General features: G+C 36.1%; 2 protein-coding genes across 2 annotated transcripts in view; both read left to right on the forward strand.

Moving 5' to 3' along the window:
* LOC118814019 (kelch-like protein 10) overlaps positions 1–1587 on the forward strand; it is a 12790-nt gene extending 11203 nt beyond the window's left edge. The window contains 1 exon segment of the mRNA XM_036579691.1: positions 1428–1587. Within this exon segment, the coding sequence (XP_036435584.1) occupies positions 1428–1587 (160 nt within the window).
* Positions 1588–6059: 4472 nt separating this feature from the next.
* The window catches only part of dok2 (docking protein 2), a 31860-nt gene continuing 25810 nt past the window's right edge, over positions 6060–12109 (forward strand). Inside the window, exons 1-3 of the mRNA XM_036578200.1 lie at positions 6060–6162; positions 9639–9770; positions 10345–10512. Coding sequence (XP_036434093.1) covers positions 6103–6162; positions 9639–9770; positions 10345–10512 — 360 coding nt within the window. The 5' untranslated portion in view covers positions 6060–6102. The remainder of the gene's footprint in view (positions 6163–9638; positions 9771–10344; positions 10513–12109) is intronic.

Raw genomic sequence — 12109 nt, forward strand, 5'->3', positions numbered from 1 at the left:
TTAGGCTGAATGAATAACCGACTCTAAATGTAGGTATTGTGATATAAACTGAGTCTGTTCTCTAAATGTAGGCATTGTGATATAAACTGAATCTGTTCTACAGTTTCTCATTAGGCTGAATGAATAACCGACTCTAAATGTAGGTATTGTGATATAAACTGAGTCTGTTCTACAGTTTCTCATTAGGCTGAATGAATAACCGACTCTAAATGTAGGTATTGTGATATAAACTGAGTCTGTTCTGTAAATGTAGGTATTGTGATATAAACTGAGTCTGTTCTCTAAATGTAGGCATTGTGATATAAACTGAGTCTGTTCTACAGTTTCTCATTAGGCTGAATGAATAACCGACTCTAAATGTAGGTATTGTGATATAAACTGAGTCTGTTCTACAGTTTCTCATTAGGCTGAATGAATAACCGACTCTAAATGTAGGTATTGTGATATAAACTGAGTCTGTTCTACAGTTTCTCATTAGGCTGAATGAATAACCGACTCTAAATGTAGGTATTGTGATATAAACTGAGTCTGTTCTACAGTTTCTCATTAGGCTGAATGAATAACCGACTCTAAATGTAGGTATTGTGATATAAACTGAGTCTGTTCTACAGTTTCTCATTAGGCTGAATGAATAACCGACTCGAAATGTAGGTATTGTGATATAAACTGAGTCTGTTCTACAGTTTCTCATTAGGCTGAATGAATAACTGACTCTAAATGTAGGTATTGTGATATAAACTGAGTCTGTTCTACAGTTTCTCATTAGGCTGAATGAATAACCGACTCTAAATGTAGGTATTGTGATATAAACTGAGTCTGTTCTGTAAATGTAGGTATTGTGATATAAACTGAGTCTGTTCTCCAAATGTAGGTATTGTGGTATAAACTGAGTCTGTTCTACAGTTTCTCATTAGGTTGGATGAATAACCGACTCTAAATGTAGGTATTGTGATATAAACTGAGTCTGTTCTACAGTTTCTCATTAGTTTGACTGAATAACTGACTCTAAATGTAGGTATTGTGATATAAACTGAGTCTGTTCTACAGTTTCTCATTAGGCTGAATGAATAACCGACTCTAAATGTAGGTATTGTGATATAAACTGAGTCTGTTCTACAGTTTCTCATTAGGCTGAATGAATAACCGACTCTAAATGTAGGTATTGTGATATAAACTGAGTCTGTTCTACAGTTTCTCATTAGGCTGAATGAATAACCGACTCTAAATGTAGGTATTGTGATATATGTATTCTGAATGATGATTTTTACTAGTGGTCTGTAAACTGTACCTATGAAAGAACACATCTGTAGGTGGAGCTTATCTAGGTCAGTCACAGCTCACAACAGTGCATGATTATGTGAGACTCTATATGATACAACTTTTCACCTCCTTCATCAGTAAACCCGTGTGGTTCTGTCTCCGTGTAGGTACCAGGCCCACGACATGGCGATTTTCCGCAGTGCTCTGAGCTGCTGCGTGCTCCCCGGACTGCCCAACATCACTGAATACACGGCCCCCCGGGATGACACTCAGAGCCCCCGCCAGGAAATGCAAATGTCCTCATCCAACAGCATCCAGTCCATCTAATGAGACTGACCACTAATAATAAACCTTGAATCATCAGCATCTTTCTCTGGACTGTCCACTTTAATCAAACTGTTCATTACATAGATAATATACAGAGGGTGCTGGTAACTAGTTACTTATACTTTGTTCAATGTACTGTGCATTTTGAGAAATTATTATGCTGTATTATTTAAAGTTATAACATTTTTAATTGTACTTTAAGTGAGTAAAGCACTCTATTATCAGCTATTTTCCATTTTAGCCATTCCATTTAGTTCCTGCTTCCCTATTTTTTGTTTAATTTTACTAATGAACTGCTTTACTGTAGCTAACTCTTCTTAATTTGGATCTGCAGTGTTTTATTTTAGACCAAAAGGACCCTAAAGGAGAAGAACAGAGCCGTACAAACTTCCTGTGCTGACAGATGCTGAGTGTACTAAGAATTTCCACTTCCACTGCAGTTCTGTATTATGACTTACAATACTAATACACTGCTTCTGTAATGTAATGGCTACCCACCATGTGCATTATGCAACACGGTTTTTTACAGTTTACAATGAATTTGCACAGTTAAACCCTTTAAATCTCAGGCTGTTTATGTCATAAGTCTTATGATTTAACACTTGGGTAGACTGTAATGCAAACTACCTGGGATATTCTTAAGTTATTGAGGTGTATAATAAAAGTTTGAGCCTGTTTTGGCCACTTACAGAGTTAAACTATTCAAGTCCTTTGCACTGATACTTTCTTACAAATGATCCGTCTCATAAGGTCTTTTGAGCCCAATGTTGCACTGGTATGCACTTTTTAATTATGATGTAGTGTCCTGTTTAACCCTTCATTAAAGAGGCAAAAAACAGCCTGTGATTGTTGTTGTATTTATTTTGATCTGTAAGGAAGATGATCTAAAAAAGCTCAAATATTTTCATTTAGTATCACAAAGCTCTAATCTCACATCTAATCTAATCTGGAGAAATCTCTGTATGCATGGGACATGGCCAAAAACCAGTTTTTGCTGGATGGGGTCTTTTTTGCCCTCAGGCAGCACTGCCCTAACAACAGATATGATTCTGTAGTGGAAATCACTGCATGGGCTCAGAAACACTTCTGAAAACCACTGTCTGTGAAAACAGTTCATCACTGCATCCACAAATGCAAGTTAAAATTCTAAAATGCAAAGAAGAAATCATATATAAACAGGATACAGAAATGCTGCCACCTTCTCTGGGCCCAATATCATTTAAAATGGACTGAGTTGAAGTGGAAATGTATCCTGTGGTCCGACGAAGCAACATTTGAAATTCTTTTTGGAAATCATGGACACTGTGTCCTCTGGGCTAAAGACCACTCAGCTTGTTATCTGTGCACAGTTAAAAAGCCAGTATTCATGATGGTTTAGGGGGGCATTAGTGCACATGGCATGGGTGACGTGCACATCTGTGAAGGCACCATTAATGCTGAACAATATACACATGGTTTGGCAACATATGCTGCCATCCAGACAACGTCTTTTTCAGGGAAGGCCTTGATTATTTCAGCAAGACAATGACAAACTACATTCTGCATGTATTACAACAGCATTGCTCTGTATTAAAAGAGTCTGGGTGCTAAACTGACCGGTCACCACTGATAACATATTTTGAATTTGATGCCAAAAATATACATATTTTTCAAAAACCAGTAAAATTTCTCAGTTTCAACATTTGATATGTTGTCTTTGTAGTATTTTTCTTTAACAATATGGTTTACATGATTTGCACACCACTGCATTCTATTTTTATGTACATTCTGCACAGCATCCCAACTTTTTTGGAAACGGTGTTATATTATATTTATTATGTGTAAGAATGTCTTTAGCCCATTTATTAGTTTTATTAAACAAATGTGTAGGCGATTTGAAAATTGACAGAAAATATTCATAAGATATTATTTCAAAGACTATTTACTGTAGTACTATGCAATGTTTCTGCTACACTCTGGAGGCTTGACTGCATATTGTGGCACCCACAGCATCAACTGAAACTCTGCTGTAGCCCTATGGCCTGCACTGATAAACCCTCTGTTTGTTTTTTTGCTAGTTGTCACTGATGTTTACTTATTCACCAAAAGCCTCAGCAGTACAAATGTATGTGTGTGTGAGTGTGTCAAGATGGAAACTTCACATTCAAGAACAGGATGTGAGCACAGCAGCTGACCACAGAGCCGGCCCTCTAACACCTCAGATCTTAAAATAGCTGTGCTGAAAAAACTATAATCTGACCATTACGCCCAGAGCCAATGCTGTACTGAGCTGTCACAAACAGCATAAGCACTAACTTATATACAATAAACATGCATAAGAGTGGATCATAAACGATTATATTCAGTGTCGCTAACGGTTTGTGCCCCTTAAAAAAGGTCAGCAATTAATGTCAATAAATAAATAAATAAATCATAAAAGCTAAAGTGCTCATATGGAGTGGACAAGCAACACTGCATAAACAATGCTAATACATTTCTTTATGGGACTTTTCATTTTGTGCTGATTATTAGATTATTTTTAGAGTTTAACCTCCATTTCCAGTGTTTTCTGCACAATTAGACAGACTTACAGCAAGAAACTAAGAACTGAACTTTGGGAATTTGAACAATCCTTGTGGGTGTGGACAAACACAGACACACGGACACGTGTTCTTACGCAACTCCAGGGCATGAGGTCATACATTGAATCCATAAGCATTATATAAATGCATTACATACACAACAAATACAATAAAAAACACCTTTATGGTAATGCTGATTTCTGCTAGCACCTCTATGGGATTCTAGTAGTATTTTATCACTAAGCTAACAGTAATCCACTGTTCTAGATCAAATTTTGGCTGTTCTAGATTAAACGTAAACATTTGGAGCTTGTAAAACACATTCCATTTGTTTTATCTGAAGCTTGCAACAGACATTAACATCTATGTTAGCTTCCAAAAGCCATACAGTGATGTTTTTTGTACATCAAAACATGCATGCATGATTGCTGTTTCACTGGCTAATTATTGTAAGAGTTAACCTTTTAAACTGGTTCCAAAACGCACTTTGTCATATTCTTTACTTTATAATTTTCCTATTTCATAAGCATCATTCAAAAGGTGGGGGTCATATGAGAGCTGTAACTGTCTTCTTTCCAGTCAAATAGATGGGTGATGTAACTTTAAAAGTTTATATTAAAAGAAGCTGAACTCACAATTTTTTTTCTACTGACAGTTGACCTATTTTTCCATAAACTATAAACAGATGGCGTCTCTTCAGTGATCTGCTCTGTAAAAAATATTTTTATAATAAAATACAAAGCGTGTCTAAGATTTTTGGCTTTCAGCAGTAAATTGTAAACATATAGCAATATATGTATGATCATAAAACATATTTTCTGTTAATTAACACAAAACCCCAAAACTTTACATTCATTTTGTGCATTTACTGAACACAATTTGCCTTATGATTTGGGCATGTGAATTCAGATGGAAAAACCAAAATATACCTCAAACATAAGAGGTTAATCTAATGTGTAACGCCTTCATTTTAGCATCTGAATTTCTAACCAATAGGAGAGCACCGCTCGGCTGTCTCTATCTAGACACCACAGAGAAAAACTCAAATCAAGTCAAGTTTCCTTGGCCATACACAGCTATTTACAGTAGAATGTGCAGTGAAATGCTTATGCTGTCTGTTGCCATAAAAAACAGAATATTCAATAGAAAAATATGAGATAAGAGCATAAAAAGGGGAGAAAAAATACATACAAATATACTATTTCTTTTATTTTTATTTATTTAACGACTCTAGCCATGCAATATGCCCCACATTTAAAAAAAAGGTGCCACAAAGGGTTCTTTGAGGGATGCTATAGAAGAACCACTTTTGGTTCCTTCAGGAACGATGTTTGAAAAGAGTTGTGGGAGGTTCAAAGGTTTAAAGGTTCTAAGATCAGTTTAATAGTTCTTATATCAATCTATATGTTATGTGGAGGTTCTATAAATCTTAACAGCAAAAAATGGTGTCTTGTCAAGTGAAATGATCTTAAAACTAGTCAATACATCTAATATTTCCCTTTTTGAGATGGTGGTCCACTAATTATACAATCTCGAAAGGAGAGTTATTAGATTTCTTGAACACATTTAAGATAATTTTACTTGAAAAGAGACCATATTTTGCTGTGAAAAAGGTATATAAATATATGCACATATATACATAAACACTTATAAGTACAAATACATATACATATATAAGGATCTTTACCCTAAATCTAAACCTGGTCACTTTTATCAAATGAAACTTTTTTTGTCCTGACATTGTATGAAAACCAGTACAAACACACACAGACACCATGTGCATTTGCAGTGTTCAGCAGAAGAGAGCGTAGCTCATCTGGGTTATACAGGATGTACAAATGGCGGAACTTGGAGCTGCTGCTCACGTCACCAGCAAACACAAGAGGAAAGAGGTGTCACACTAGATGAAGGAAGCTCTAAGCTGGGGTAGTTCAGAGAGAACACAGCGAGAGAAATGGAGGAGGACATCAGAAAGAAGGGTTTGCTATATTTGCAGCAGCAGAGGTTTGGAAAGGTAAGATAAATTAGGTGAACTTAACGAGCTTCTGAGCAGCTAAACGATTAGAAGTGGAAGTTGATGTGTAGCTGTCAGTTTGGACTGATGGTTAGTGTGTGTCCCGGGTTGTTCTGTGTTGAATACCTGTTAATTCAGTCCTTTGAGTTATTTATACGAACCAAATTTGATTCTAAATGTCCAAAAGTGATCTTTGTTAAGCTATTTTGCGTGACTTGACGAGCCTACATGAGAAAGAATATACTGTTGTGCAATATGTGCATGATGTAATTTACCGTTTTGGTACACTGTACATGGAAATGCTTTTTCATGAATTCCTGTTTGATTAGTGCCTTACTGAAGAATTTGCGAGTGCTTAAAAATGAAGGAGCCGAATGAAATTCTTTGGGGTGATGCCACTGAACGGGGGCGCTCAAACTTTTTACCAAAGTGATATGTATTGAGGTTGGCCGAGGGCCAAAAAGACCAGACAATACACAATTAAAGAAGACTGGAAGGTTTCAAAGATGTGCTTTATAACAGCGTGCTCTGTTTTGTTACTGTAATACTTCAGAAATACAATTTTACCCCTTAAAACCCTTTTTACATACTAAGGCTTATTATTCAAAACGTTTATGGCATTTGACGCCCTCATCCAGAGCGACTTACAATTTGATCATTTTACACAGGTAGGCAAAGGTAGTGTTAGGAGTCTTGCCCAGGGACTCTTATCTGTATAGAGTTGGGTGCGGGGAGGGGATTGAACCCCAGTCTATATCGTAGGAGGCAGACTACCAGGACTTCAGTGCAGACTAACTGAGCCACTGCCTATGTTATAGAAGTGTGTAATAAAATTTGGGCCTACCAGCTGGCCTTTTAAAAAAATTAAAGGAAATATGAATTTAGTAAGTTATATAAAGTATAAAAATGTTCGCTGTGTCTTTGGCTGAGGGTAACTTTCTGGCGGGCCAAATCGAATATCCTCACAGGTGAACGCTGGGCAGCCCTGCCATAGGAGAACCACCTCTGGGGCTGGTTTCTCGAACTGGTTTCTCGAAAGTTCAAACATAGTTATAGCGTAAGAGTCTATTACATTCAGGTTTATGCATTACTAAATCAATATGGGTTGCACGACATAATTTAGCTTTAACATTGAGCTTGGTAGTTGCTAAATATTTACATCCTCCCCCTGAGCAGGTGTAAGTGTTGGGTAAACCACTTGGTAAAAAAGGGGTTTTAACTCTAAAATGTGTCCAGACTGCCTTAAAATTTTCATTTGAACTCCAAATACTAGGTTGGCAGGGTGTAAAACACAGGTTCTCATTCTGTTAACTTACTATTCGCAATTCAATTTACTCCAAATTGTAAGGCAGCCAGAACACCAACATTTTTAAGCAAAAGCAACATTTTTTACGGTGCAGAACCACAAAGAAGACAAATTGGAATAGATCTGAATGGAAAAGGCTATGTTAATTGCTAGTGATACTATTAGTGTTAAGAAATATTGGCTGATGAAAACACTGACTTCTGTGTGTGGTAGTTTTTATTTTCAGCTCTAGTCATGATGCAGGTTTATCCCACAGCCTCAGTTCAGTGAGACTCTTGCAGATGGCAAAACCTCTAGACGGAAGCTGTTGTGTCTGTTGGCGAGAAACTGCCGTTCACAGTTTTTTTTTAAATTGCGATTGCTAAGAAGGGTTTTTAAGTACACTATTTCAAAACCTTCACACTCCTCACTGCAGAAATGTGCAGCTCAGCACGGCCGTTCATTTTATACCCAAAGCTTCCGAAACACTGCAGAAACATCTGAAAATCAACATGTTCCATTATTAGTGTTCTTACAGCAGGAATATTCTCATCACGGACGTCCTTCAATGCCAACAAATGATAGCTTGCCACACTTAAGTGTTCCCTTTAGTTGAGTTCCCACCATTCACAAAACCACAAATGCAAACAGTTTAAGAATGATGCAAGATGGAAAAAAACACAAATGGAAAAAAAAATAATGAAATAATAAATACCAGTTTACTTTTTGAAGAGCTCACACTAGACATCCTTTTACAGGAGCTGAGGTGAACGTTCAGTTACAGCCCAGTCACCTAAAAACACTATGCACAACAGTTGTTATTATTATGTTATTTGCCTGATCGTGTAAACAACACTGTAAACAGTGGAACAGGACACACTGCAAAAAAAAGCCTTATCAGTTCAACCTAAAAAAACCTCATGTAGTAACAAGCAATTGAACTAGTTTTGTTCATCTCAAAAAATTACTTTGATTGAACAAATTGTAATAAGTATTTTTTAAGGTTGATTTGAGGAGCCAGTTTTTACAGTATAAAAGCTGATTTGAAGTTTTTTGGAGGTTTGAATTGATGTAAAATATTGATTTTGTTCCAACTGTTGCCTTATCAGCTAAACAAGGCTTTTGTTCTGGCAAATAAAAAAATAACTCACATGAGCCACAGCGTTTATCACTGCGCTGTGAAGAACTACTTGCTGTTTTATTCAACCTGAACAAAGAATTTGAAAAATATTGCTTTAAAATATTCATTTTTGTAAGTTCAACACAATCACATTATCAGCATTAGAACAGAATAATGTGAATTAATTTATGACTGACCTAAAATTTTGACTTAATTAAAAATCAAGTAAAATAGTAATTCTTTTTAAAGCAGAGGTATTTAAGTGATTTCAGGGGCCCCAAGTGGAATGACCGTCTAAGCACGTTCCCCATTATCAGGGGATCAGGTCTGAACCCCAGTGATGCCACAGCTGTCCTGAACTGGGTTCCTGGTGGTGTTGTGTGATGGAAGTTTTAAAAATATATATACCTTCTTGAGTTGGGTGAACTCTAGTGCCCTCAAGTTAAATCATATTTAAGTTTAAATTGAGCTGACTTTTCGTATTTTTACAGTAGTGTGTACAGCATAGTTCGTTGTTAAGTGCTAAAATGCAAGGTGGTGTAACTGATTATAGTAAAATAATACTTGGTGTTGCCTAAAGGCTGTACATACAAACTTACAGTCTGTACAAACTTATGCATAACCGGTGCAACCCAGTCTGGTTCCCTAATGACCTTTTCAGTGTTTTTTTTTTAAAGAACTCAATTGAAACTACTGAACTAACAGGCTTTTTGGAGTCTACTACACGAAAGAACCCCTTTTGGCAGCACTTTTTGTGTACAGAATACTGTGATGTGAAAGACTCATAACAAACTAACAAGTTAGCATCACTTTTATGCGCTTCTTGTCAAAATTTACCACCATGTATGATTAAAAAGAATGTTTACAACCTTTACAGTTATGCATGGGATCGGGATGAAAATGATCTAAGAAAGAGGAATGATTAAGAGTTGAAGAGTTTATTTGCTGATCTTAGTTATACGTGTTTATTATTATTATCATTATTGCAATAATGCATTCTTTACTGTTTATTAATGGATTATTAATGCATGTCTTTCATTCACTCACCTTCTGTCCTCTTTTCTTTTACAGAAGTGGAGGAAGGTCTGGTCTATACTGTATCGAGAGAGCACCTGCTCCATCTCACGCCTGGAGTTTTTCGAGTGTAAAGATGGATCGAGCGGAACGTTGGAGAAATCCAAATGCAAGCAGGAGAACAAAAAAGTAAGTCGATTAAAACTAATTAGGCCTTTCACACCATGTAAGCCAAGTGCATAACAGTCTCATCACTGTCAGGACAGACTGTGCATCTCTGTTTTTTGTCTTTTTTATATATTTATTAACATAATTTACGAATGCTGGCTCTCCTTTCCAGTGTATGAGAATTTCATAATGAATGGACCAATATAAATGACATCAAAGCTAAGTAAGTTGAAGTTCACCATTTTGGAGATGTCTCAGCAGCTAATATATAATTCATCATTTCTTTATTCGTCACTGTTCGACAGTCTTTTTTGTTTGACACAGCTTGTGCTCAGCGCTCAGCATTATCACCCACCATAATGAGTCATAAGTATCAGTTACAGTCCTACATGAAGAAAGAAAAATGCCAAGAAAGGAAAAAAAAAAGAATATTAAAAGGAAAAACTGGTGATAAAAGTGATACAAAGGTGTGGTAAACATGGTAAAATGCAGAAACTCAACATAGAACATAAAGCATTAATTCATGAACAACATCCTGTAAAACTGTGATATATTAAAGCACTAAGACACTAAAGTTATTTAACTGTCATTCCAGGTTATAAAGCTGAGCGACTGTATCCGCGTTGCGGACGCCAGTGTTGACGGCTGCCCGAAGGACTGCAAGGCCTTCCTGGTGGAGACCACAGAGAAGATCTTTGTGTTTGCTGTTGAAACAGCTGAACTGGAGGACTGGATGCAGAAACTGTGTGAAATCGCATTTCCTGTACGTAAGAATCAACTTCTGCTGCAGGAACACTTGAAGTGTGTTAATGTCGTCAGCTGACTGTAACAGTGAGCAGTCACAATGCTCTGAGCTTTGGCACATGTTTTGGGCAGAAACGCTGAAATTCTGACCTGCATTTGCTTCAGAGGAGATTTTAGTCACAAATACGCCTTAGTTTATGCTTCATAACACTCTATGCTGACAAAAGTAATGCACTGAATTTTGAATTTTCTTGCATACACATATATTTCCATGTTAATAACACATATTACATCAATTAAGTAAGCATTAACAAAACTGTTGATGTAGTATACAGCGCTACAGAAAACGAAGTTCACAGCTATTTATCTGGACATTATGCATTTCACTGCTGTTGGAACATTGTATCTCCAAAATGGTAACTTTCCAGGAGAAGGAAAAAACATACTGGTAACACTTTCTATGAATGTCACCTTTGTAAGCATCTATAAACACATTTATAACATGTTGTAATGTATTCATAAGGCATTATAAACATGGTTATAAATATTTATAAAAAAGAATTATACTGAATTACACTTTATAGCCATGTTTATTATACATTATGAATTGTTAATATAATGCATTATAAATAGTGTTAATAACATGTTATACTGTCAGTGCCAAAGAAGTCAGTCCCAGCTTGGAGTGTAAAGTAAAGACAAATACCAAGCTAACGGTGGTGAACATTACCTTTCCCACATTGGGTAAAACACTGATGGCAGCTCTAGTTTAAACTCTGACATTTGAAGCCTGTAATGTGCTTTACTGTGAATGTTTTAGTGTTTCAGTAAATCCTTCAGTAAATACTTCAACTTGAAGCCTCACTCTGAAGACTGGAGGAGGCTTTAGTACAGTACGCTTCACTTTACTTAGAGCGGACAAATACAACTTATGAGCTCTTATAATTTGTTATGATCAGTACTTATAATGCATTATGTTTACAATTCATAATGCATAATAAACATGGCTATAACGTATAATGCATTTTTATAAATATTTATAGCTATGTTTATAATGTCTTATGCATGCATTATAACATGTTATGAAAGCGTTTATAGATGCTTACAAAGGTGACATTCATTTTACTTCTAATGTAAGTCAATGGAACCAGACTTTTTTCTAAGTAATTTTGGGCTGTTTATTTTGGTCCATTGATCATGAAATTTACAAACAATGTAAAGGACAACAGGTATTTTCAAATTATGTCCCAAACTAAAAAACGTCAAAAATGGAGACACAAGGTTTTGTTGAAACAGCAGCGATTTATTGGCTAAAAACACTAAAATTAGAATAAATACAGGTGTGATTTGATGTATGTGAATGAGTTTGCAAAGACTGTGTTTTACCGTATTCATGTTTATTTACATTTAGTCTAATGTTATTTAGTTTCTTATTGAACAAAACTCCCAGATGAACAATTTTAAACACGTTTCATGACTTTTGCCCAGTGTAAATAGTTCATCGCATTCCTCTTTCCACGCTCCACTACATAAAACCACATTATTATGACTGACTTCTACTTCCCCTTTATCAGAGTACTAGAATGCAAATGTGGAATTGTGGCAACACGCTGCTT

This window comes from Colossoma macropomum, unplaced genomic scaffold (genome assembly GCF_904425465.1).
Source record: "Colossoma macropomum unplaced genomic scaffold, Colossoma_macropomum, whole genome shotgun sequence".
Lineage (NCBI taxonomy): Eukaryota > Metazoa > Chordata > Actinopteri > Characiformes > Serrasalmidae > Colossoma > Colossoma macropomum.